At 54.2% G+C, this 26733-nt stretch overlaps 2 protein-coding genes and 2 non-coding genes across 7 annotated transcripts in view; 1 reads left to right on the top strand and 3 right to left on the bottom strand.

Annotated features, from left to right (window-relative positions):
• The window catches only part of VAC14 (VAC14 component of PIKFYVE complex), a 67970-nt gene extending 45550 nt beyond the window's left edge, over positions 1–22420 (bottom strand). For 2 of the 4 annotated variants that reach the window (XR_015700809.1, XM_087740959.1), the window contains exons 1-11: positions 22251–22415; positions 18547–18697; positions 15959–16126; positions 15250–15312; positions 14110–14217; positions 13200–13309; positions 12093–12199; positions 10042–10176; positions 9605–9757; positions 7541–7601; positions 287–431 (exon numbers count right to left, since the gene is read on the bottom strand). Coding sequence is in view for 3 of the 4 variants with exons in the window: in XM_087740959.1 (XP_087597085.1) it covers positions 287–431; positions 7541–7601; positions 9605–9757; positions 10042–10176; positions 12093–12199; positions 13200–13309; positions 14110–14217; positions 15250–15312; positions 15959–16126; positions 18547–18697; positions 22251–22354 (1305 nt within the window). In the remaining variant the exon portion in view is untranslated. Of the gene's footprint in view, positions 1–286; positions 432–7540; positions 7602–9604; positions 9758–10041; positions 10177–12092; positions 12200–13199; positions 13310–14109; positions 14218–15249; positions 15313–15958; positions 16127–18546; positions 18698–22250 lie in introns of all 4 variants that reach the window. The other 2 variants (XM_087740962.1, XM_087740960.1) reach the window with 1 other exon arrangement.
• On the bottom strand, positions 8489–8559 carry TRNAG-GCC (transfer RNA glycine (anticodon GCC)). The gene has a single exon. It is a non-coding gene; the product is annotated as a tRNA-Gly (tRNA).
• Positions 19540–19610, top strand: TRNAG-GCC (transfer RNA glycine (anticodon GCC)). The gene has a single exon. It is a non-coding gene; the product is annotated as a tRNA-Gly (tRNA).
• Positions 22421–22488: 68 nt separating the features above from the next.
• Positions 22489–26733, bottom strand: part of HYDIN (HYDIN axonemal central pair apparatus protein) — a 158461-nt gene continuing 154216 nt past the window's right edge. Inside the window, exons 81-85 of the mRNA XM_087740958.1 lie at positions 25536–25699; positions 25070–25220; positions 24413–24643; positions 23571–23795; positions 22489–23066 (exon numbers count right to left, since the gene is read on the bottom strand). Of these exons, the coding sequence (XP_087597084.1) occupies positions 22584–23066; positions 23571–23795; positions 24413–24643; positions 25070–25220; positions 25536–25699 (1254 nt within the window). The 3' untranslated portion in view covers positions 22489–22583. The remainder of the gene's footprint in view (positions 23067–23570; positions 23796–24412; positions 24644–25069; positions 25221–25535; positions 25700–26733) is intronic.

The raw sequence follows: 26733 nt of genomic DNA, 5'->3' as shown, positions 1-26733 counted from the left end.
AAAGATGAACGGCATCAGTCCTACAGGCCCCTGCCAGAGGACCCCTCACCCCGGGGGAGGCTGCTGAAAGCTTCACAAGTGCTTGCCATCTGAGCTGGAGAGCTCTTCTTCCTTAAGCTACTGGGTATCCAGCAGCTAAAGCCTTCTCAGAAAAGGCAGGTGGATGCTTGGTTGCAAAGCTACTAAGATAATTACAGCCAATTCAAAGGCAAGGAGCAGGCTGGGAACAGACAAGCTCAGTCCCACGGAGGAAGCAGTAGGCTCACATGCCGAGTCCCTGACCTACCTTACGAGGAGTCTTGATGTACAAGTGGTAGAGCCATTTCAGGACTGCAATTCTGGTCATCATCCCAATGGATGTGTCATGAAGGTGGCAGTCCAGCACCTGCACTATTCCATCCAGGTTCAGGGTCACCTGGATCCTCTCTGAGCTGCATGGAAAGGAGAGAGGCTGGTTCAGTGCTGTAACGTCCAGCTCACTCCTCCCACAGTGGGGAGGTCTGCAATGCACCAGAGGCTGCATCAAACATCTTAGCTCAAACCTTAAGAAACCTCAACTATCCCCTTGGCCTGCTCCTGCCCCACTCAGCCTGGTCATCCACATTTCTTATTCTGTGCATCCAGATCTGCTCGTGGCAAACCCAAGAACTGTGCTCAAGTCTTCAAGAGTTATGACAACCAGGAAGCAAGCTCCAGGCTTGCAAGCCTGTGGGGTCACGGCAGGGCATGGCCAGGTTTGCCCATGTGGCATAGGTAGCTTCTGACTGGTGTTATGAGATGGGGAAGCACAATGAGAGATACAGCAGCACACCAAAAACTTGCTTTGGAAACAACAGAAATCTTCCAGGCTTCAAGGTCTACCACTTCCTCAAAACAGCTGGTATCTACACATGACAAGACACCACGCTAGATGAATCCAGTACCATGGCTGGGTTGAGAAACTGTTGTTATATTGCAGTCACCAGGTTTGGGGTTCAAAGACTAGAGACCCATAAAACGCATTCAGCCTCCAATTCAAGTTTTACTAGTTCAAACATCTCCAGAGAACATCAACCCACGTGTCTTCAAACTCCACTAGTTGGGGCCACCCAACCAGGTAAGGACATCCAGTTTCCGCTAATCCCAGCAGACTTGTGCTGAGGACTGCAGATGGTGCCCTGGCTGGCAGTGTTTTTGGGATGCAGCTCTCTGCTAAAAGGCTGCCTTGAGAACATCATCTTGTTTCCCAAAAGCCATCCCAAAAGACGAGGATAATTCTTGGTCATCAACCAGGGATGAAAGCAAATAACTCCCTTAGTTCACCAGGACATTGCTTCTTTATAACACTGACAGCCTGCAGACCCCTAGGTCTTACTATGGTGAAAAACTCCCCAGTTTTTCCCCAAATAGTTGAGACCTGCACTGGGACAGGAGACCTCAACGCAGAAGAGGTCATTTTACAGCATTTTTTTGTCCTGTTTGTGATCCTGAAGTCTACCTGATGACTTCCTATCTCCTCAACAGTAAGGACATGGGAAGTACCTGTCGCAGGAGACTAGGTTAAGGAGAGATGGTTGGAGCTGAGATGGTTGAAGCAGACCTCCAAAAGGTAGCTGCATTAAGGAGCTAAGTCACTCCTGTCCTACCCAAGCTACTGAATTATTGAAGGCTGGACCAGACTCTTGCCGATTTTTCTAACATGCACAGAGCTGCTCTGCATCTAGTTTAATAAGAAATCCTAAGGGGCAGATTTCTCATGGTATAATTTGCAAGTAGATCTGCGGCTTAATAGGATTTGATCTTCCCCAGGACACATGTCGTAAGGGCGAGACAAGGAGGCTGCGGCCCCTCACAGCCCTGCATATATCTGACTGCTTGATCTGCCTCACATAACAGATGCTGGGGTCTGCAAATTGCATTTCAAGTTGGACTAAGTTTCGCTTTGATGTTGCAAACAACCACCAAGGGCCAAATGCTCAGATGTGCAGAATCAAGGGGAAGGAGGGACCCAGAGCATGGGGAGTTTGGGAGAGGGGATGTTCAAGGGAACAGCATCCCAGGCGATGTAAGCCAGCCTGAACAGCCTGGAATCTGGTTTTCCTGCAAAACCAGCTCCCGCTGCAGCAGTGCAGCCTGCCACCCACCCGGCATGGGCCTCCCGATGGAAGAGGAGCATGAATCCTCAACCCGGTTACACTTCCATGCCAAAATACGCATCACCTGCGCAGGACAGGGTAAAAACCTCAGGATATTGCATGTTGTCAGAGGGAAGCAGCTGAAAGGATGGCACAGAGAAGCGGTGTATGAAGCCGGCTGGTTTGGAGGTGGCCTCGATGCTGTCACATCCACCAGCTCTGTGCTGCTGCGAGGCAGGCGGGGAGGACACAGGGTGATATCGTTAGAGGAGGACACTGGACTGCTGCCAGCAGAGCAACAAGCCATTTCCAGTCCGGCTTGTGCCAAAGTTGCTTGTGGAAACCTCTTCCCCAGTGATGCAGCACCCGCACGGGAGTGGGCTGTGAGCAGAGCCTGGGTGGCTCAAGTCAAAATCCACCGGAGCTGACCGCAGGAGGTGGCTGGCAGCGCTGGGCTCACCTCAAGCCAGCCAGACCCCAGCCATGCCATGTATCACTGCCCCATGGCTCCGCCAGGCTCAGCTCCTTCTAAAAGAGATGGTGGCTGGGCAAAGCTCCTTGCCAGCTATCCTCTCCCCACATCTGCTGAGATAAACCTTTTAGGGGAGTTGCCAGCGGAGAAGCAGCTTGTTTACTCAGCACAAAACTAGGGTACCATCCTGAAAGGCAAGAGGTTTGATGAACATGTGAAATTGGGCTAAAAATCTCCCACCAACCATGCTCCTCTGCCTCCAGTATGGAGCGGCACCACATTCCCGTGGCCTGCCGCCTTTCCAGGGTGGAAGGCAGCAGCCAAGCATGGCGACCGCTGCTGTGGCTGCAGCTCCGAAGCGGGCTCGCAGCTTGCCCTGGCTCTCCTTAATCCCCAGGCAGTGCAGAGCGGGAGCAGCGGTAATGGCATTGCGTTAATGCGATCCTCTGGGCCTGCCACGCCGGCTCCCAGCACCAGCATCTGCAGCAGGGCAGATGTCAGATGCAATCGCTTCCATCTAACCCACTACCCCAGATTCTCCTCCGGAGGATGAACGCAGCCCTGGCACCGCCTCTGTGGTTTGCCTGTAATGGCAAGAACATGTTTTTAGGGTGAATTGAGCAACGATGGGTGCTGTACCAGGCTCTCACCTCTGGATACTGGCACCCTTAGCTCAAGCTGAGTGGTGGGGCAGGTGACCCACCCCCCAGCATGTCCCCCCATCTCAGAAAGCATCCTCCAGCATGGGAACAGAACTCACTTTCCCACCGTGTTCAACCCACAGCAATGTTTTTCACCCCGTGTCCCTTATCAACTCATTTTCTCATTTCTCCTCTTTCTTCAAGGGCTTCTACCATCTCTTTCCTCAGCAGTCGCCTTTTCTCTGCCAATGCCTGAGCTGTCATCTCCCTCCTGGCCTCCTGCCTGGCCCAGCTGCTTTCCTGACCCCATTTTCAGACAAGGTTAAGGTCTAGGCCAGGCTCTAGCCTTTAAGTGGCCTTGCCAAGGGTGGAAATATCCAGGTTCTTTCATTGTGGTCCAAGTCACAAGGGCAGCTCCCATACGGGCTGGCAGCTGTGCTGCTCAATGGGCTCGAGCCAGCGGCCAGGAGGTAAATAGCTCCTCTCTGCTATTGGTCCCACAAGCTGTCGCTTTCTCATCCTCCATCACTCTCATTTCAGCGCTCTTGGCTTCCTTCTGCTTACTGTGGTTTCCAAGTACTGGAAGTGCCTGCAGCACCAGCACAAGCTCATCTCCCAGGAAAGCGATGAAGCTAAGGTCTAGGCAGAGGCATCCAGTCTAACAAGCTGTAGATCACTGCGACAAGGGCTGGGGCAGCATGCCCGAGGTCCCCCTCCTGCTCATCCACCCAACAGCGCAGTGGGAGCAGTGAAGGGAACCCATCTCCTTGCTCCAGGCTGGAGAGGAGGGCCAGGAGGAGCCTCCCCAAGAGGACACCCTGGACTTGAAAGCTGCAGCAAGGCAGACTCCACCAGACAAGCTGCTGGAGAATGGGACTCCAAGGCAAGCTTGGTGCTTGAGCTCAAAACAAGCCATCACGTTGCCTTCAGCCAACCATCCCCTGGGTGCTGCGGGGCACCCAGCACCATCCCTACCCTCCATCCAAGCGTTCACCACCTTGATGAGGTCCTCAGCTCACTGGCTGCACCCCCAAGGCATGTCGGGCTCTGGGCATGGCGTTACAGCAACTTCCAGCATGAGACAAGCAGCAGCAATTTTAGCTTTGTACTAAGCCCTAACTACCACCTTTAAAAGTCCAATTTAAATGCAGCCTTGGGCAGTTTAGCCACGTGGCAGCAAATTGCAGAGCAACAAGCAGCTTTACGTGTCCATGTACTGCTGAACACCACCCAAAACAAGAAGCCTTCTTTGCATCAGGAAGGACCACAAAAGCTCTTCTGGAGCCCCCGTGTCCCTTACCTAGTTTGGTGAGGGACTGTGGTCCCATCACCCTTGTCCAACTGCCATGCACCTAACCCAGGCAGCCCCGCTGACTGCTTGCTAGCCGTGCCTGACCATCCACCTGGCAGTATGGTTAGGAAGTTGTCTCAAACCGTCCAGGTCTTGTATTGAAACCCCGATGCAGTTACACGAGCCTAAAAGGCAGTCTCCAGTTGTTTTAGTCCAGCGATGCAGGACAGATGTCTGCATCTTCTCCTGCAGCAGCTCCGACTGATGGAAGGAAGCCCAGGCTCTGCTCCAGCTGCCACACTTCCACCTCCCCTTCCTGAGCTGTGCTCACACCAGCGATCGCAGCATCGGCGGGGTCAGCTAGGCCACAGGAAGGCTCCAGCGCCTCTGAAACACGGTTCTGGTCCACTTCCAATGACAGTTTTTGCAGAAGCTGGAAGCAGGGACCCCCACCTGCACGGGGAGCCCTGCAGTCCCTCCAGCCCTGCACAGCCAGGCTCTCCCGGGAGCCAGTTTCTGTCTCGGCACAGACACGGTCCCCATTTCCTAACAAATGCCACTAGGAAGCTGGCAATTACCCTGGAAGCATTTTGGATTGCCAACAGCACGTTTTAGGAGTGGGGGTGTATGCATGTCAGTTTGTGGCCATAGGAACGTGCCCAGCATCCGTCTATCGAGCATTCAGACCTCGTCATCTTCTTGGATGGCAACTTTATGGAAGACATCCCCTCTGCAGATGCCAGGCTGTGAGCTCCTCCACCCCTGCTGACCGAGGTCCTCCTCCTTTCGCCACTGCTGCAGTGCTATCCCTCTGCAGACGTCTGCGCGGGGAGGGCAGGAGAAGGGGGCGTGAGAGCTGGACGCCTGGCGCTGGGCCATGCTCCATCACTCGCTCGCCGGGGAAGACTGGGGGAAGCGGGGGGAGAACGAACAAAAACACAAGCAAAGAGTGACTTCATCTTAAAAGGCAGCTGCAACTTCCTCTGTTTGCAGGCTTTCCAGCTTTTCAAAGCAATGCAACAGTTTCCTGCGGTCTTGTCTTGACACCCAGTGGGCATTCAGCATGCAGGCAGCTGCCTGCTCCCTGGTGTGAATTACGGCTGCAACTGGCTACAGGTGCCAGCTCTCGCCTTCCTCCGGCTCCAGGGCTGAGCCAGACAGCCTGAGCAATAGGCGGAGCACCAGGCAGATGTCCAGGGCTCCTGTCTGCCACGTACAGCCCCCCAACCCCATGCCAGTCCCCCCCGACTGGTGCCATGGCAAAAATCTTTCAGGTCCCAACGCTGGGGTAGCAGAGAGGTCAAATAGGACGAGGAAACGGGCTTCGGGGCAGGTAAACCCCAGGATATACATCTCCTGATGTATAACCAGATAAACATCTGGTGTTTAACCCCCAGATAAACATCTCCTGTTAAAAGGGCTTAGGAGGGCTCGAGAACAAGTACCTCTGTAAAACCAGATCTCTTAGAGATGCGAAGGGTCTTGCCTGCTGTCCCAGATTGTTTTCCCAAGAACCTGGGGATCTGGCAGACCGCTTCAGCTTGAGCAGCTGTTCTCCTCCTGCCTTTCGGTGACACTGTGACCAAGTCATTCCAGCTCTCCCTGCTTCTGTCCCCCTTCAGTCTTCACTCCCCCTCTCCCCCAGGTACAAGCTCTTCAGCACAGAGATGCAGTTATCACTTGTCCTCCTGGACTTGGCACCTCTCCATTTCTGTTCCCTTCCCAATTTCAAGCCCTACGCACACCCACTTCTGCGACTGCTAAACTTCAAGGGCTGAGCACAGCCAGGATGCAGCAATCACAGGAAAGCCGGGGAAAACATTTTAACAGCCATAAAACAAAATCTAGGCACAAATGAAAAGAGCTGTACTTTCAAGAGAGGAAAAAATTAAGGGCATCATTAAGACCAGGGAGTAGCTGGGCTTTGCAGGAGTGCAAAAAAGGAATGGCAGGTACAGACCATCAGCCTGAAAAGCTGATGCTTGCGTTGCTCTGGGATGTGTTATGATGGGCATCACACATCAGCCTCGCTGGTAGGATGCATCCTATTTTAGGGACCACAACAACAAATAAATATATGCATCAGCACAATAAAAATGTTGGAAATCATGACCTCTGAGGAAAGGAACTGCAGGCAGCAGGAGGAAAGGAAAGATGCGTTATAAGAGCAGATGGATTTGTCCCCAAACTCACCGACAGCTGGATGGGAAGAGGCGTATTTGCAGGAGAGATGATTTAGATGAGATATTGGGAGAGATTGTGCCGGGCACGGAGCTGCTCTCTGCAGGTGTGGGGCTGACTAATGCCAGGCAAGGCTGGCAGGGGGACAGGCTGGCAGCAGGCGCTCGCCTCTCCGGCAGCTGGAGCTGGACGGCGCAGCCCCAGGTACAGCCTCACAGCACCGTACCGTGGTGGGCTGCCAGGACTGCAGATCAGAGGGCTGTGGTGCCCAGAAGCCAGGGTCAGCGCTCTCCAAGCTCTTCTGCCAGCCCCAGACGGTTCATGTACCACCTTCTCATGAGGTCTCTGCACCTCTGGCAGACCAGCACACCACTGTTTCGCTACCACCATTCCTCTACAAAGGCAGGAGGGAACCAAATGCCTCCTATTTTAGCCAAGCTAGAAGAGCCATAACCAAGCCAACCATCCATCTTCACCCTATCATTCAGCCAGAGTGCCCAACCATGGGTGCTTGAAGACAGGTGAGATGCAGAACTCCAAGTGCACAGACACTCACTGCCTCACCAGACCTCCCTGCGTGGCTTTGCAACGTCTCCTGGGGACGCAAAGACCTCAGTTTACCATAAAGTCAAGGTGTTTTGGTGCAAATGCATCAGAGTCAGGCAGTCAACTCCTAGAGCATCCCCAGTCATCCACCCCACTGTGGCTCAGGAGACCCCAACTGCTTTCCAGCCCAGACCATCCTTCCCTGAAGTTTTGTCAGCATCTGTCAGTCATTGTCTGTACCCCGAGAAGCCTTCCCTTCTTCTCAAGCCCCTCTGAAGCAACAAACAGACCGTACCTGGTTACTGTGAAGACACTGCTGTTGCTGAAGTTGGAGTCACCGGACGCATCCAGAGAGCCTGGGGACAGATAAAAAGGAGCTGCAGTTAGCGGGACAGCAGGAAAGGCACAGAGCAGGACTGAGAGGCTGGAGAGCTGCATGACCTTCTGCAAAGACATCACCAGCCATTGTTTGAGGGTCCGGGGACCCTGAGGATTCCTTCTGCCTGCAGTGAGCTTTCTACACTCCTTGTCAAGCTCTTCTCCACTGCCAGAGGTACTGGATGAAGCTGGTACAGGACTGCACTTACCCAGCAAAATGCAGGCTGCACAGCTTCAGACCTCTGCCCCAAACTGGGTCTCCCCCTCTGTAATGGAGATGCAGACACATCCTTCTGATGGTTTCAACCATTCCCAAAGAAGGAGCTCAGAACTTCAGAGCTGCCTTCCATCATCCAGATTTCAATGCCTAGAGATACCACACAAGCACAGGAAAGGCTGAATCCAACCCAGGACATCTCCACCCAGCCAGCTCTCCCACAGCATGACTCCATGTGGAAGCCAAGTGACCCAAACAGCTTTCCAACCTCTGCTCTGTGCTAAAATTGGGTCTTACAAGCACGGTGACAAAGCATGACAGGATGAACTTGACTCTTCATGCCCCCTGGTGCCAACTGCCTCTACTCACACACGCAGTGGCACCGCCACATCAGCACAACCAGGGAGCAGAGCTGAGAGTTTGTGATGCAAAAGCATCGCAGGTTTATCTGATCCTGCCTGCTTCAAGGTGCAATCCAACCCCAGAGGGGTAGGGATTAAAGCAATTAAACTTTCTGTTGATGTTTTAAAGCTCTTCTGCAATAGATTTTAATAAAAGGAGGTATTTTGGGGATAAATAAGAAATAAAAAAGAACATGTTTCGCTGCTGTGCTACAGCAGTACGTTTTTCCCCTCCAAAAAATGCTACTGCATTGGCCGGGAATCGAACCCGGGCCTCCCGCGTGGCAGGCGAGAATTCTACCACTGAACCACCAATGCTGCTCTATTTGTGGCCTGCACGCCCTGCCTGCCCACTCCTGCCCATCTCACAGGCTGCCACTCGCCTACTGCCCCACGCAGCTCCCTGCCTCCTCATCTTCGACCCGGCTGCTGTTGTACAATAAAACCCTTCAGCCTTTTAATTCTCACCTTCTCGCTCCCTCTCACGGCAGGATTTTCCAAAAGTCGCTTGCTAATGTGTTGCAGAAGAGCATTGGGCTGAACATGCAGCCCCAGAAGAATAAAATGGATTAGCCTATGTGATTTAAAAGTTACATGTATTTCACATGCCTGGACAACAAATATGTGCCAGAAGCAGCATCTAGTCATTCCAGGACAACAGCATCAAAGGGATGCTGGAAGGCTAAAGCCGCTGTTTTCAGGCATCAGTCTGCCAGGACCCTCTCTGTTTAGTTTCTGCTCACTTGAACACTCTTCCAGGCCTCCCATCACGCTTGCAACCTTTTGCCTTTTCTCTTCCGGAAATTTTAGGATGGGGACAATACCCGTTTGATGGTCTCAAGAGCACCATGAGTTTGGATAGGACCCAAAATTCTTCTCCTTTCTGTTCGCTACCCTTCCCCAACACAGACATCCTCCAAGCATGTGTTGATGCCCTCTGGGACTAAAACAGCTCTCTGAGCTCTCCTTTAGGTGATGGTATCTCCTCCCAAACCAGCCCCTGCAGGACAAGTGCGCTATTCCCTTCCTATGTTATGCAGCAGACACTAAACGTTTAACTATAAATTATGTTTTTCAGGTCAACTTAATGACTAAGTGAGGGGATGGGGATGCTCACCAGGGAACGCAGCACTACAGCATTGCTTGGGCTCCAGGCCGGATCAGTGACCACACTACACAGACAGTGCCGCTCTGTCTCAGCAGAGGATCATCTGTGAAACAGGACTCCAAGGCCCAAAGAAAGCACAGAGGTCCCATGTGCCCCGAGCTGCCCCAGGACACCAAACTAACTCAAGAACTTCTCTTGAGGACCTTGCCTTGACCCTCCTCACATCTCTAATGGCTCAAACCAATGGGGACTCACCGCTGGATGCTGCCTCTGGCTTGGAGAGGGACTCCTCTGAGGCAGGCTCTGCCAGTAGGGTCATTGACTGCTTGGCCTCATCCATTTCATCGTCCTCTGGGATGACCAGCTTCATCAGGCTCTGGTTGCACACATTCGCCACCTCCTTGATGTCTGAGTGGAGGCACTGTAAGGAACACGCAGTCCCACACGCGGCTAGGTGCCACATCTCACCAGCCACGGAGAAGCCACCGCAGCCCCACCAGGACTGCCCCAGACCAGCTATTGCAACCCCCCTCATGTCCAAAGGGCTGGTGTGGGTTTTAGCACGTGGTGGGAGGACTTCTCCTGGCCCTCTCCAGCTGTGCAGCTGGCCCTGTGCCCCAGGGGCAGGAAACAGGCGCTTCCCTCCGGGTTGCTGTAGCAGGAATGGGAGCAGCTCCAAGTTACAAGGATACTCTTCTTGCGATCATCATAGGAGAGACACGGCAGGACAGCGGTCAGGATCCCTGAGGAGTAAGGCAGCATCACCCGGCCAGCCAGCTGGATGAACTCCCTCATCCAGCACATGGCTGTCAGCTGGATCAGGTCATCTGGAAGACATGGGACAAGCAAAGGTGAGGGAAAGGACAGCACTGGCAGCCAAGCAAACTCCACAGGCTAAGGACTACCTGCAAGCAGAGAGCTGCCTCTGCTCCATCCAGACTCACAAGTCCAGAGAGACCCTAGTCTGGGACAGTTTAGTCCCAGAGGAGACAGATAAGACCTGAATCTGCAGTGAGGCTGAGATTAAACACAACCATTAGGTTTCGGAGTTAACCCAGTTCAACCCATAATCCAGGTTTCCTCATTTACAAGTCTTATGAAGAGCGGCTGAGGGAGCTGAGGTTGTTTAGCCTGGAGAAGAGAAGGCTGAGGGGAGACCTTATTGCTCTCTACAACTACCTGAAAGGAGGTTGTAGCGAGGTGGGGCTCGGTCTCTTCTCCCTAGTAACGAGTGACAGGACGAGAGGAAACGGCCTCAAGCTGCGCCAGGGGAGGTTTAGGTTAGACATTACGAAAAACTTCTTCACCAAAAGGGTGGTCAAGCATTGGAACAGGCTACCCAGGGAAGTGGTTGAGTCTCCATCCCTGGAGGTATTTAAAGAACGGATAGATGTGGTGCTCGAGGACATGGTAGAGATGGACGTGGCAGTGATAGGTTAACGGTTGGACTCGATCTTAAGGGTCTTTTCCAACCTTGACGATTCTATGATTCTATCCTGTCAAGCCTCCCAATGCATGTGTCCAAAGAAGGGCAACGAAGCTGGTGAAGGGTCTAGAGAACAAGTCTTACGAGGAGCGGCTGAGGGAGCTGGGGTTGTTTAGTCTGGAGAAGAGAAGGCTGAGGGGAGACCTTATCGCTCTCTACAACTACCTGAAAGGAGGTTGTAGCGAGGTGGGGGTCGGCCTCTTCTCTCAAGTAACAAGTGATAGGACGAGAGAAAACGGCCTCAAGCTGCACCAGGGGAAGTTTAGGTTGGATATTAGGAAGAAAAACTTCTTCACCGAAAGGGCAGTCAGGCAATGGAACAAGCTGCCCAGGGAAGTGGTTGAGTCTCCATCCCTGGAGGTATTTAAAAGGGTAGACGTGGTGCTCGAGGACATGGTTTCGTGGTGGACTTGGCAGTAATAGGTTAACGGTTGGACTTGATGATCTTAAGGGTCTTTTCCAACCTTAACGATTCTATGATTCTATACGGATATTTCCTCTGTCACACCCGTAGCAGCTGTGTGTCTGGGTCAAACATCACTCCTAGAGCTGGGGTTTTATTAACCTCCCCAAGTTCTGAAAAAGGAAGCACTGCTGAGGCAGTCAGCCAATGACAGGCCAGATTTTAGGCTTAAACAGTGTAAATTCATTGGGCATCCGTTTAATCAAGAGCAAGCAGTCTCAATCCATTTCTATTTTTCTGTCACACAAGAAACCCACTCCCATTCAGCAACGTTCAAAGAGAAGTTTAAGCTCGATGAGCACAGCTCAGGGACAAGATCCTTCTCAGGAAACACATCCAACTGCAGCTGTAACCCTCTGCCACTGCCTACGTGGCAGACCCGCAGGAGCTACAGTGCAGCGCTAACACAAAGCACCAGGCACATCATGTTTAACCGTCCTGCTGATGCAGCTAGTGCCATCAGAGGTTAAAATAAGTCCCTAAGGAGATCCTTCTAGATATGCTGGATATCCACAGGTGCCTTCCAGAGCCAGGTATTTTACCTTCAGGCGCCTCCACTTTGACAGGTTGCCAGACCTGTATTTGAGGCTGGGGGATCAGCAGTACAAGAGCAGTAGTTTCAACCATGGGACAGCTGCCTGTCCCTCACTTTCAGCAGGGTTTGCATACAAAATGGCAAAGAAAGGGCAAATGGGCAAGCTGGTGAACAGCCCACTGGAAAATTCCTGGCCTGAACCTATGGCTGGCACCGCAGACCCAGAGGTGGATGCTACAGCTCGGTCCTGCACACTCACCCGCTGCCTGGCAGTGGATCACCAGGATATTGGCCATTTCTGCAAACTTGACGCTGGAGGGGTTCTTCTTGATCTCCTTGAGGAACTCCCCGAGAGCCACCTCACACCTGCAGAGAGGCAGAGCAGCTGGTTAGCGCTCAGTTGCCTTGGACAGAGAAGTTACGGAGAAGTTATGGAGACCAGCCTCCTACATGCATGCATAGAAAGGATGCGGGTGGCATGGCACGCATGCCTCCGCGCAGGGGCAAGGCCAGGAAGGACGAGGCTGACAGGCTCGTCCTGCTCCAAGGCAGAGACCACACACAGCAGTGAGGATGGAGCCGATGGCTGCCCAGAGCCCCCTGCACCTTTCCACAACTCCCCTAACAGCCACACAGGCTCTGTTGAGATCGACGTGAGCCTGGGATGAGGAGCAGAGAGGGGAGCAGAGGGGCAGATGATACTTAAAGCTTTCAGTGCTTGTTCCGTGACATGTAGACACTGGGAAACAAAGAAGCAGGGAGGATCCAGTAGGGCTGGGCAGCGGGATAGACACAGGCCAGTTTCACCACTGACTTGTGCCCTACAAAACAGGTCCGGTAACTCTCTCCCAGAGTAAGGAGCCAGGATCGTCTGACCTTCCTGAGAACACCCAGCCACTCCTCTGCTTCAAAATGCCTCTCAGTCTTGAGACCAGCAATGGATCTGAAAAGCAAGCTCATGATGCCCACTCCTCTTCTGCACCCAGGAGATGCTGGGTTGGTGCTGTACCTTGCTGAGAGAGGCTCGGAAGCTGCAAAGCCTGTACACAGGGCTCATACCCCATCCCAGAAGCACACGTGAGCCTCTGCAGCTCTGATACTGGGCACAAGGGCTGAACCAAACCAGAACAGTTTGTGCCACAGCACAGACCACAGTGTCCTCCATGGCCACTCCAGCCACAACTTCCCCAAGCCGGGGAAGGGAGGCCCTTACCAAGGACACTTCAATCTGCTGACTGAGCCAGCCAGATTGCTCCATATCCCACCACGCACACGGGGTTTCACTGTAGTTATACAGAAGAGTTGCAAGCAAATGAAGATGGTGAGCAAGACACAGCCCTCGCACCCGGCCAGCCTCCACACTCACATTTTCCGTATCTCTTTGCTGTTGTCTCCCAGGATCTGGAAGAGCCCATCCAGGATTTCTGGCAGGTAATCCAAGAGGTTGATGTCAGGCACAGACTCTAAGACCAGGATCTAGCTCAGGGGAAGAAGAAGAAAGAAGAGAGCTGAGTTTTAGAGAAACTAACTAACATCACCAGCACAAATCTGGTGCGACACTGAGGAATTCAGAGCTGAGCTGTGTGGGATGGGGGGGAAGGACGAGAGGACAGCATGGAGTTGCACGTCTTGGAAAGAAGCTGGGCTAGCACAGGAGGCAAGCAATCAGCCTGCAGCATTGCTACATTTCCAATCACAGCTCCGTAACACAGAGCAGGGATCAGGAACGACTGCCAAGATGCATACAGGCAGACCTGGGATGGGAAACAGTATGGCTGAAAGAAAGGGCGCAGAGCCATGCATCTCTCCCCAGACCCCAGCCAAGCACTGAGAGCTCCTGCCTTGCACAGAAAGGAGAAAGCAAGTAGAGATACCTTGCCTCCTGGAGAGCAACATCCCTCCATCACCGCTGGGTGATGGAAAGCAGTCTAGCACTGTCCCCTGGGAGACTGTAACCTCTATACCATAGTGTATCTATTTATACAAGCAACACTTTGACCATATTTTCTGACTTGGTGTGCAAAGTACTGAACCAGGCTGGCAGAAAGTGCAGTATGATGTCCCTGTGACTGCAACAGTGAGGAGACAGGGAGCTGGCATTTTAAAGAAGCAGGTGAAAAACTCTGCTGGCTTAAAAAACCTGCCCAAGAAAATTCAAGTGCCTGAGTTCACACATTGCTGTGAACATCTGCTGTTTGCCCATGCACGGGATGCTGACGGATCATGGTATTTTGGAGTTAGGAAGGGCAGGCATGCGTGGGGCCATGTGTACCTACCCAGGATATGATGAACTGGCGGGCATACTGGTTGTTGGAGTAAATCCTCTCGCGCAGCAGTGGGATGAAGCCTACCAAGTCAAACTGGTTGCTCTCTGTCACGATGTCCTGCAGAGCCCAAGCAGAGGGTGTTAGGAGGGATGGCCGCCATCCCATGCCCGCGCAGCCACTCCTACCCGGCCTTTTTTAAAGCACATGACAGGAAAAATATGACAAGCAGTTGATGCATGGGTCTGCGGGTCAGGAGACCAGGGGAGAAGGAATCATGAGGTTTGTTTGGGCAATGAGCCAGTAATCCCCCTCAGGACTAATGCTGAGCAGAACCCAGAGAGGGAGGCTCCTGCCTGCTGTGTGCCGGCCTGGCTGAACAGGAGAAGGGTGGGAGCATCTCCAGTTCATGCCTCACGTGGTGTGTTGCACATGAGCAAGCACCTTTGATGTAATCACACGTGTCAGGGGTGGGAGAGTCCCCTGGCTTTCCTTTAAAGCTCTTCCTACATGCTTCGTGGATTTTGCTGCATGGCTAAGTCTCTTGCACCAGCGCAGCGGAGCAGATCTCCCAGCAGGAAGGTCTGCAGCAGGCGATGCAGAGATTGCATTAACTGCTCTGCTAATGAGGAGGAGCAGCGGGGCAGGACCTCGCAGGGAGCCACTTACCTCCAAGTAGCAAAAAAGGAACTGGGAGGTCTGCGTGAACAAAAGCCCGTTGGCAGGCAGAACAGGAACAGGAACCAAGCCCCCCACCCAAAGCAGCAGCCCTGCTTCTTGCAGAGCAGCTCCACTCACTGCTCTTTGCTAATTGCTTAGGCAAGAGAGGAAAAGCAGAGGAACAGCCCTTCTGCTGCCTGGGACGGGGCTGCAACCCTACTTGGACTAAAACCTTCCCTAGACACCCGACTCCCAAGACCTGTACACGCACGGCACTGTGATAACTACCAGCCCCTCAACCCAGCTGCCTGAGATCGCCACCTCAATCTAAGAGGCTACAGTCGGTGAGAGAAAGAAATGTTTTGACGGTAGCCACAGGACTGAGCTGGGATGGTTTTAGCAGCTGCAGCCTCAGCGACCAACACGTCCCCAGCCAGGACATGCCTGCAGCCTGCACCAAGCATTCCCCCTCAGCTGGAGGGTGAAAAATACCTTCAGAAGCCGATCGAGGAGCTCAGAGCCACTTTTGACGTTCGGGTCAGGATCAGCAGCCAGCTGCGAACAACAGAAACAAGAGCCATTGCAGCAGCAGGTCCCAGGTCTGCTCCCTGCTCTGCAGTGGAGCTCCCATCAGGCTCCCAGGACTGCTGCTCTCCTTTGGCATTACAGGGACAGACACAAAGAAGTCCCTTTACTCCTCATTAAGCTCCAACTAATTCTCCTGAGAGACTTCCTAAGGGGGATATCAAGCACCCATCGCTTCCCCAGCTATGCAGGTTTTCATGGGCCAGCAGCCACATTCTCAAGTAGCAGAGAAACACAAGTTTCCAGTGATAAGCTGCAAAGACAGGCATATGTAGACATGGTTTTGACCCTACAGACCCCACAAAGCCGTAGTGCTGCAGAGCCACCTTTGCCTGCAGCAGTTCTGTCAGCCTTATTTCCTAATACCACTCAACAAGGAACAGGAAAATACACTCTGGAGGTGAGGACAGAGAACAAGTGATAGTCAGTGGCCACTGTACTGCTGCAGAAACTGCTCATTCAGTCAGACCTGCCTGGGTCAAAACAAACCAGTTTACTTGGAAAGAAGACCTTGGACAACCTAGTTTGACCCAGAAAAGACAAGGACTAGAAAACAAGTCTTACCTCTTCAGTGTGGGAAATAAAAACAGGTGAGGGTTGATAGGAAGCTTCTTACCTTGCTGAGGCCGTCAAAGAGCACGTTGAAGTGTGGGAGGACGGAGCCCCTGGCCACCTTGACAATGTTATAGAGAGCCTCGCAAGCGTAGTACCGCAGCCGACTATCGGCATCATTGAAACACGTCAGCACCGGCTCAATCAGCTCCTTCAGGTAGAGCCCAGAGTCCTGGTGGACAGGAGGAGACTGTTTAGTTGAGGACCATACCACAGGGAGAGGGAAGAGACGGCGCTGCCCTAGAACATACTGCAAAAATTCAGGCCCATGATGGCTTAGTGCACCTATGCTAGACAGGACTTATTAATGAATTTTGAATTTTATTATTGAAATGATTGAATGTTATTATTCAGGTACAGTGACAGCCAACTGAGCAAGTTGAGAAATTGTTTCAAAGGAGTCTACACCAGCAACTGAAGCAATTAGTGCAGCTGTACTCGGCTGGTTTCGATTCCCAGGGACGTGAAAGAAGTTTGGGCAGCTATTCAAGTGCCCAAGTGCCTTTCCAAGCAAGAGGGTCTGTTTCTCACTGCATGCTGCTCATCTCTGCTGGAGACTGGCCCACAGAGAAATCCATCCCTGCCTCCCTTTGCCCTGCAGGCAGGAGTTGAGGCAGATCCCCAGCAAAGCCAGCAGTCACCAGCTCTTGCAGCAGTCAGCCATTGGCCAGGATTTATCCCCCTCTGCCAGCTGGTCTCTGCACAAACCCATCGAGGTTTCCAGGACCAGGGAGAACGTCCCAGACAGCGACAGACCAAGCCTACCTGCCGCTTCAGTTAAGCAAAGAAGCCCTTGGCCAGTTGAGCTACTCTTTGTAATGTCAGGAGTTGGGGACCACGGAGGAGATGGTGATACAGGCTTCACAAAAAGACAGACATTCAGCAGTCCCAAAAGTGCCTTCCTGCCCTCTTGTCTCCAGAAGCACCAACTCAACTGTGGTCTCAATTACCAGAAGAGGAGCAGCTTCAGCCTGTGCAGCTGCTTATGGGCAAGGAACTACCACAGCTGGTGAAGTTAAGCTGGACACACCTATTAGATGAAGTGATTGCAGGGCTCTGATTCCCAGGTGAGATTCATTTTACATGCTGAAGTTTGTCCTCCTGCACCATAGAAGAGCCATGCTAGGCTGGCTGTGACTCTGCCCACAAGCAAATATAGTCATTAATGAGGCTGCTCCCCAGCCCAAAAGATCAAGGATTCACCAGCACAGTAGGAGCTTCAGACAAACCCAGAGACAGAGGCAGGAGGCTGGCTTATTTTGAAGTTAAAAGCCCCTACTTTGGGGAAACAGGCCGGCATTTCCCAAGCGTCTAGCAAAGGAGATGGTAAGAAAATCAACAACATGCGAACTAGCAGATTAAGGAGTCGAACTCTGAGATTTATCAGTGCCCCTCAAGGCCATCTAAAGCAATTCTTCCATCCCCCAGAGCCAGCTGCACCAGCAGCTCTGGCAGCACAGAGCACCTGCCCCCACACTGTGCAGGAGGAGAAGGTGGGTTACGTGCCTGGGCCGAGGGCAGAGCAGAGCATTGTTCATCCTGGGGAGGAGGGTTTTGCAAAGAGATTCTGCATTTTAACAAGAGAACGAAGACAAGAGCGCTGCTCAGAAGCCCTTGGCCACCAGCGTAAAGGCAGTTAATGTAAAAGCCATCAGGCTTCAAAGCATCCGCTAAGACTGATTGTGACTCTCGTTAGAAGAGGAATAAATGAATTAAAATCCACCTTGTAGCTCTTCCAAAAAGCACAGCCTGCTCTTTCCAAGTCCTCTGCTTTCCTTGACGTACATCTTACTACGGACAAAAACAACTCCTTCCATTGCAGGCACTTTCAAAAACCAGCTGCATGGTTTGACTCAAAAGCCTGATGGAGCTGTGAGCCTGTAGAGTCCATGCTCCCCTCCATGGGGACCTGGATGCTTTAGCATAGCCCTGGGGGCAACTTACCGAGTTTGTTCTTGTTAACGAGAGGAAAGTTATAAAGACCTTAACTGGGACAGAAATCGGCCAACTTCCCATGCAAGGGGCATCAGCATAACACCTCCAGCACTGGACTGACTGACCCATGCATTCAGCAAGTAAAACTTCTGCCAATCCCAAAAGACAGCTGCTAGCTCAGGCTACCGCAGCTTGACACCTTATGCCACTTATTTACTTTGACTACGACTCTGCCACTGTTTGGCCTGTACCTTAGTCCTGCTTTCGAAAGGCCCTGCACACGCTGCTGGAGCCAGTTGAGCTAGGGGTAGGAGATGGAAGAGCTTCACCTCTTCTTGGCTCTGTTAACACAAACTAGTACTTGACCTGCTGAGTCTAGTCCAGCTGCTGGAGACAGAGGATGGACAGATGCACTTAAACCATGCCCAGGGAGCTGCCAAGATGCAACCCAGGCCAGAAAGTGCTCCCATGCCCAAGGGATGTGGCTGGATGCGATGGGAAGACTCAAACACAACCCAGCTGTATGCTGCAATGCAGGGAGGGAGCCGGGGAGCTGCGGGGCCACCAGCCCGAGTCTCCGCATCACGCTGACCCAGGAGGAGCTGCTGTTCTCCCACTGCAACCCACACAAGCCAAAATAAACCCACCTGCACCTACCTTGCCCAGGGCGATGGAGCAAGCAGCCAGACCAATGAGTCCCCCTTTCCGGCTGTGGGGGTGCTGGGAGAGCGCAAACTCCTGCGACAGGATCTGGATCACGTGTTTGATTTGAGATGTGTTGTTCTGAGCCACAAACTCTCGCACCAGCCTGGGGAGAGAAGAGGAAAGCACCCAAGAAGCTTTAGGTTCTGCCTGATACAAACGCTTGGGAGCTCGGCTCCCCACGGCCATCAGAAACAGGGATTTTTCAGCCATGACAAACGCCAAAGAAAGCAGTACCGAAACAAGGGACGCTCAAGGAACCCACAAGTGAAAGCAGAGCTCTCCCCTCCTCCCTGCTCACATGCAACAGCAGCTCGCTGCCCTCCTGTTGCTCCCAGCCTGCAGCCTCCTACACCATCCATGAACTCTCAGCCCAGGATGGACTCTCAAGGGCCACCTCACTAGGGCTGCATGTGTGCAGAGAAGTCACCGGGTCTTCAGACAAACACCCGCTCCAGCAAGACAGGTTACAAGGATCATTTACCCCGACACAGCACAAGAAGGCAGCAGAGAACTGCTCAGCACACACCAGGAGCGCTAGTGGCTCGGTAGGGAATTGTTGCCCACCAGACTCACGCCCAGCACCAGGATTTTGGACCTTTCCAGCCACCCATGCATTGCTTCAGCTGATATTCCATGTATCATATGTACTCTTATACAGCACAAACCTTAATAAAAAGCAGACGAGTTTTCCGTGCGCAATACCTGCTCCTCCTCAGAAACTTACAGCTCTTTACCCAGAGATATTTAACACATCAGCCGCACTTAAATGAAGAGACCTGTAACCCCGCTCCAGCCTATGCAACTACTTCAAGGTCCCAGGTCGCCCAACCAGCCCTTCAGCCCCAGCTCTCCCTGTGGCAGAGCCACTGGCCAGCCAGGGAGGCTGAGGCAGCTGTGCAGGCAGCTGTGCAGGCAGCTGCGCACGCAGATGTGCAAGCAGCTGGAGCATTGGTGGTTCAGTGGTAGAATTCTCGCCTGCCACGCGGGAGGCCCGGGTTCGATTCCCGGCCAATGCAGCACCCTTTTTTTGACTTCTATTCATAATGTGGACCTACGCATCTCAAGACCTCAGCCTGAAGAAGGACCTTTACCTTAATCTTCGATGAAGGTACAAAAGCTTCCACTGCGTAACTCCATACAGGTTTTTTTTTTTTTGGCACTATTTCCAATCTCGCGCTGCCCTCCCTAGACAGGTGCTGCCAGCCAGTCACCCGCTTTATAATCCAGGAAAATCATTATAGAAGATGTTTATGAACTTCTTCCCCCAAAAATAATTTATGCCAGCTTTGTTGTCACTCTGCTCTGAACAATGCAGTTGTCCCCTTTCTCCCTGGGGGCATCACACAGCCCCCCCTCGCTCTCCCTGCTCAGGAGACGAGTTCTCCAATAGCTACAGCCCAACCTGCTCTCACAAATGGCTGATTTAGAGCAAACAGCTCCAGTCCCACCCCAGCAGCAGGCTCCAGCAGGAGGAACACACCGAGCTCGAGCAGCACAGACCGACGGTGTGACCCTTTTACTGCCTGGATTTATTGAATGGAGCTTTGTTTGAACAGGAATAACTTTACAGACTTCCTCCAAGAGTTTAAAGGGCTCAAGATTTAACTAACGTGGCAAAAGGCACCCAACAGCAACTTGCAGCATCAGAGTCTGCAGGCAGCAGGAGCTGCTCCCACACCAGCAGCCAGAGGACAAGGAGGTACCTGAGCTGAGAGGCAGCAAGTCCCTCCTCGCTCGATGCCATAGACACAGGAGAGACAGCGCCGGTGCCATTCCGTGATGGCTTTAAGCTGATCTAAATCCGTGCCTCTGCAGAAAGGGGTGGCCCTTGCCTTTCTCCTCCTTATACCCTTCCCAAATTGGGTTTCCAGCTTGATCAGCTGAACTGGCTGATCCCAAATCAGACTTTGGTTGGCATAAGCCAAGCACAAAATCCTAATCCTGGGGCAGAGTGAGTCAGAGCAGAGCTGCTTAGATAAGGAGTATCATCCTGCACAGCAGCAAAGGGACAGTTACTAAAGCATCCCCATGGCTAGAGTTGTGAGGACAATGCAGCGCATCTGCCACAACCCACCCTTAAGAAACTGCTCCTGTGAAGAAAAGAGAAAATAAGCAAAAGATAAAGAGGTTGAACAGAAGAAGGGGCTCGATGCATCGGCTTTGTACCCGAGTAAACACTCACCCCAGCCCAAGAATCAGTTTTCCCTGCTGCCCAGGTACACCCTCCACATTTGAGGCACATGGTTCCCACCCTGCGTCCCTCCCGTGTACTCTGCTGAAGCCTGAGCAGAGCAGCTCCATCCCCATGTCACCAGCTGCCACTAGCGGCTGGCTGCTCCCCTTGTGGGCTCACCACAGCCACATCTCCCACCTGAAATTCACCCTCCAGCTTGGATCATCACTCCCAGCCCTGAGCTGGGCTGTCCTCTGAGGGGATGCTTCAGATCTCCTCCATGAGCTGAGCCCTCAGACAGTGCTTGGTGAGGACAGAGCCCTTTCCAGGCAGTGCTTGGCAAGGACACAGCCCTTCCCAGGCAAAGCCATGGACCAGAGCAGCACAAAGCACCCAGACCAATGCAGCCAGTGAGACGATGCACAGGGAACGTGTACAGGCAACACTAGAGGGGGCACAGCCATGCCAGCAGACACCCGCAGACCTTCGCCTGGGATGCTCTGAAAGGAAGGCCTGAGCTCTGCCGAAACAGCAGCGACAGAGGAAGAAGTAAAGGCAACACCCAAAGGCCAAGGGCAACAGCAGGTGCTTCCTACCTCTGCAGCCAGGATAAAGCATGGGACAAGCTCGGGTGAGACCTCAGGGGAGAGGTGGGACGGCACCACAAGGTGATGAACCCAGGCTGACGTGAGACAGGCCCTGGACGATGGGCACGGCCACCCCGGTGCCAACCTGCTGCCCAGCAAGATCCTCACGTCCCCCAGCCACGGTCAGGGCTGGGCACAGAGCTGGCTACCTCCACGAGCGTCGCAGAAGAGCAAGTGCTGCGCTTCTGACGAGTTTCTAAAGTTACGCTACTCACGTGTTTGTTTCATGCGGTGCTGCGCCATGGCACTGGGGACCCGCTGCCAGACCAGGCTTTCTGCGAGGGCCTCGCCAGCACGACTGCTGCCCCGGGACACACGCCCTGAACTACTGGGTCCCTGCTTATGCCCAGAAGCTGATGGGCTCGGGGATGAACCTCAGTGACCGGTGGTACGGGGATGGGAGACACGTAGCAGCTCCAGGGGAAAGCCCCTCCTGCCTGGGCACTGCCCAGGGCACTGTCCCCTGACAGGGTCATCATCCCGCCTCAGTCCCCTCCCGGGGCTCCCGGGCCTGCAGCCCTCCGGTGCCTCGGACCCCCGGGGCTGACCCCTTCCCCCGGACCCTCCGGGTGCCCCCGGGGATGATCCCCTCCCCCGAAGCCCCCAGCTCCCACCGGGCAGCCGTGCCAGTCCCCCCCCGCGGCCGGTTCCCCATCCGCCCCCCAGCATCCCGCGCCGGGTCCCGCCACCCCAGGGCCACAGGTGCCCCCAGAACCGCCCCCAGCCCTCCCCGGGGTACCGCGCCGGCCTCCACCCCCTCAGCCCCACTGCGCTGGGGTAGCCCGGAGCGGCACCGCCCCCGTTCCCCGGCAACCCCCGCCCCTCCCGCTGCTCACTTCTCGATCTCGAGGGCCGCCACCTTCCTCTTCTCGTACAGCTTGTCGTTCAGCGCCCGCACCACGCTGGGCGCCAGCGGCGCCAGGTCCCGCTCGGCGTTCATGGCCCCGCCGCTGCCCCGGACCCGCCGCCGCCGGCGGCCACGTGACCCGGCCCGGCCGGCCCGCCCACGTGACCCCTGGGCCACCCTCCGCAGCGCCCCCCCGCGGCGCGGAGGCCACCGGCTCGTTTATTCCAAGCAGAGGCTCAGACCTCTCCACCTTTAATTACCCCCTGAGTTAATTAACGAACGCCCACTGGGAGAAGCAGCTTCGTCCAGGGTGCCCCACAGGTCACTTGTGAGGGGGCAGACCCCTGAGGTAGTACACCCAGGAGACCCCCGCCCCGCTGCCACCGGCAGCCCGCGGGCAGGAGACCACCATCTTGCTGGTGACTGGGGCCGGGCCGCCCTCGAAGGAGACGGTGATGAAGGTGGTCTTCTTGGAGCGCAAGCTCTCAGGGCCCCTGACAGCGAAGGCCGGGTGCTCCACCGTGTACTGGAAGGCCGTGGGCTGCAGGAAGACGTTTTTGAAGGGTATGGAGGTGGTGCCGCCGGCCTTGATGGGGAAGGGGCCCTGGGGCTTGGGTGGGAGGGCGAGGCCAAAGAGGGGGATGCTGTACTCCCCGCCAAGCGGGGAGGAGAGCTGCAGCATGGCCCTGGCTTCGCCCAGCTGGCAGGGCTCATAGGTCACCTCCACGCTCATCTCCGAGCCCCTCAGGCTGCTGGCGGGGGCCACGCTGATGGTCTTCTCTGTCTGGAAGTCAGCAGAGTTTGTCTGCACAGGGGAAAGAAGAGACCATGGAGCGGGGGCTGGTCACAAAAGCAGAGCCAGTACCTCAGGAAGAAACCGATGGTTCCCTGTCATCATGCTGGCTGGGGTCCCTTTCCCTTGCCTGTCACTGCACCTGTCCCACCCAACATCATACCCCTGGTGAGTGCCCATGATGAATGGCCATAAGGACTGTCCAAACGTGCCAAGCAGGGACAACCCTGCACCCAAACCCCAAGAGACCTTACTGCCAGAGCTGGGGTTTAAGGTGGAAGTCCAGGCACCACGGAACCTGCAAAAGCAGCTCCAACAAGGGCAGCAGAGAGGGATCTGCAAGTGAGGACAGTCCAGCTGGGGATAAGCCCAGCGTTGATGGGAAGACCCCCAGGCCCACATGGCCACCCTGGCTATGCCAGGCCAAGCTAGAGGGGCAAGATCCCTTGACGGAGAGGGCTGATGCTGGCCAGATGAGCTGCCTCCCAGCAAGAGCCCAGGGCAGACTGGGGTCACCTGGAGGAGATACTCTGTCTTCTGCCGGGTGTAATTCATGATTTTGGTGGTGATGGTCTGACTAGAGCCCAGTGTGGTGCAGAAGTAGAGGGGCTTCTCCGGCCTGCTCGTGGTGGCTTTCAGGTCCAGGTTGTAGTAGAAAGAGCCCAAGTCACTGCTCTGGAGCACCAGGCGCCCAGTGCTCTCACCCATTTTCAGGGGCTGGTACTCAAAGACAAGATCGGCCTGGGAGGAATGAAAGGAAAAACCACTGGGTCAGGCAGAGAGGAGGAAGGCAGGGCCCAGGATGGGGGAAATTGGTCCCTGGTGTGCTCACGCAGTGCTGGAAGGCAGCCCAGCACCCTCCCTCACTTCAACTCCTCTCTGGGGTCAGAGCCCTGCTGCATGTGGGGGACAGTTCACCTGCGGGACCGTCCCCAGCAGCTGAGAGCCCTCCAGCACTATCCCAGAAGCTTCCCACCCTACAATGCCCCTACACTCCCTCAGGCCACACACCACCTCCTATCAATCCAGGCTGCAAACACCCTGCCAGTGGGGTGAGGCATGCCCTGCAGCCACTCTAAACTGAAAATACCCACATTAAATAAGGAGCATGTGGCACGAGGACCTGCCACGCAAGGCCTGATGGGAGCATATCAGAAGGGGTAGCATGGCAGACCACCAGCACAGGGTGATTCTCACTAGGAATATTCTCACACACTGCTTCCCCTCCAGATTATTAGCAGGTGGGAGCTGTCACCCTTGGAAAGCAGCCCCAGATGGTTCATGTAGGGCATCACCCTCACCTGCTCCCAGAAAGACTGCAGGGAGAGGAGAGCGTACTGGACGAGCTTTGCTCCTACCTCCGACTGTGCAGGAACAGTGAAATGTGGGGGAACATTGACGTCGGGCACTTTGCAATCTATGGCAAACGTCACTGGGACAGGCAGAGGGTTGTCCACCGTGACGGTGGAAGACATTCTCTGCCGAACAGCGGTGGTCATTTCAACAGTGCTGATGGGTCCCGAAGCAGTGGCCTTGAAAGTCACGATGTAGAACAAGTACTCCTTAGTCACCTCATTGAGGAAGGTCACCTGAATCAGAGAAAAAGGGAAGCGCTGGTCATTCTGCACATAAAAATATACCAGCTCTGCTAAGCCAGCCCAAAGAGTGCCCCAAGCTCAGCACCCTACTTCCAAGAACAGCTGTAAGCAGCTGCCTAGGAAGAGTGCAAGACTGGGGAAAGCATGTGTGGTATTTCCACTTCGTAGTCTCCTGATTGCCCATTGCTTCCAGCTCACCAATGTCCTGACCCACCTGTCCTTAGCAGCCCCCAGTGGGACCCTCACAGAGAGACCGACACATGAGTGGGGTGTGTGGAGAGGTGCCTGCTGTCCAGTACCCACCTAGGACACCTACAGTCCCACCGGTGGGCACGTGGAGGTATGTAAACAGGTGCGTAGCTTCTCAGTGAGCAAACGGCAACTTGAAGGGCCCTGCAGCCTGGTGTCCACACTTACCATTGTGCTAAAGACTCCTTCCTTGTAGGAGAGGAACGTGAGCTTGTAGTCCTTCTTGGCAGAGCCTGGCACATCAATGTATTCCAGACCCTGCAGCACAGAACTGCTTTCCACGTTTTCTGGTTTGAGTATGTCCACTACCACAAGGAACCTGTGGGTGAAGAGGATGCAGTGAAGGTCAACGGGAAGGACTCCCACAGGATACCCATCGTGTGGGGGTACATACAGCCTCTCTCATCCTCAATGCCTCAGGCAGAGGGAGCCAGCTCTCATCCATTTGGAGGAAAGCCCTCCGGGATGGGTCTGCATAGGCAGAACGTAGGTAGCGTGATCCCAGACACCTACAGCCAGAAATGGCCAAGGAGAGGAAAAAGCATGCAGGAAAGAGCTTCCAGGCAGTGGGAAGCCCTTCCTTGTGCTGCTGCAGGGATTGCTGATGAGACGAGACTTCCTGGGCCAGACTTACCTCTGTGGTCTGTTCAGCCAGTTGGAGACAGGGATGAGCTCAGTGTAGGAAGTCCTACACGGTACCTGCCGGAAAATGGTCCCTGAACACTTTGGGGCCTCAGCAGTCCCTTGCAGGAGGTAGTACAAGCCTGTTCCATCTGGCAGTGGGAAGAAGATGGAGCCCTAGAAGACAAGTAATAGGATAAGTGAGCTCTCCTGCTCTCTGTCTGGACTAGTTACTGGCTCTCGAGCACACCTGGACAGTCCCATGTCTCAGGCTGTCACCTGAGCAGCTTTGAGCAGGTTCAGCTAGCAATGCTGTGACCGCAGCCCTGTGTCCTGTGCAGGTGGATATGGCAATGTCATAGCCGCTCGGGCTGGCACAGCCACAGGACACAGAGGCAGCATGTCTGGGCAAAGCAAGGAAACACCAGCCCTACAGCAGAGCTGGTCTGACCATCCTAACACCCCTTTACTTGCCTTACTAACTTGGGCACATCAGCTGCCAGCCCTGTGCTCATGCAGGCACATCCATGGTAAGGGGGTGGCAGTCCCTGCTAAGCTCAATTGCCCCGGCAGTGCTGGAGCAGTGCCCCAGCATTATTGCTAAGAGAGCAGCCTGTAAGCTAACACGTCAGGGTCCCACCAGCCAGGGTGGGCCATGAAAAGCTCATACCCAGTACTCATTTCAGCTGCCAGTGGGTCACAGCCACCTGCCTGTGGCATCTCCTCTGCCTCCAGAGCAGCTGAAAACTGCAGGACTCTTCATGTAAGGCTGTACATTAAGGAGATACTGAACATATGCAACCCTACAGGGCACAGATCTGCTCTGCACCCTGGAGACTGAGCCCAGAAGTCTCTGGCTTCCACTCTTGCTCTGGCCTAAATTCTGGCGTGGTGTAAGATCAGCTGGAGAGGGACAAGGGGCAGGTGTCTGACGTCCACCTCCAGCACCCCAGAACTGTTCTGAACTGATCCCCGTGATTTAAGAGCTTGTCCCTGGTGTGTCTCAGAAATAGTCCCCATGGAAACAGAGGGGCCAGTCACCCCACCTGCCCAGCCTGAGACCTGCAGAAAGGGCTCTTTCCAAAGCTCCTACATTACTGAAGGTGATGTCAAGAGAGATCTTTGTGTCGTTTCCCACCTGACTGCTTGTGGCCAGGGGGGCAAGTGAGAAATGGCATGGCAGCTTCGCCCCTCTTGTTCCCTGCACACTG

The sequence above is a fragment of the Nipponia nippon genome, unplaced genomic scaffold, assembly GCF_047370975.1.
Source record: "Nipponia nippon isolate SJK-2023a ecotype South Korea unplaced genomic scaffold, ASM4737097v1 scaffold_7, whole genome shotgun sequence".
Classification (NCBI taxonomy): Eukaryota; Metazoa; Chordata; class Aves; order Pelecaniformes; family Threskiornithidae; genus Nipponia; species Nipponia nippon.
Note: the sequence above shows the minus strand (reverse complement) of the source record. Positions and strands in the feature narration are given on the sequence as shown.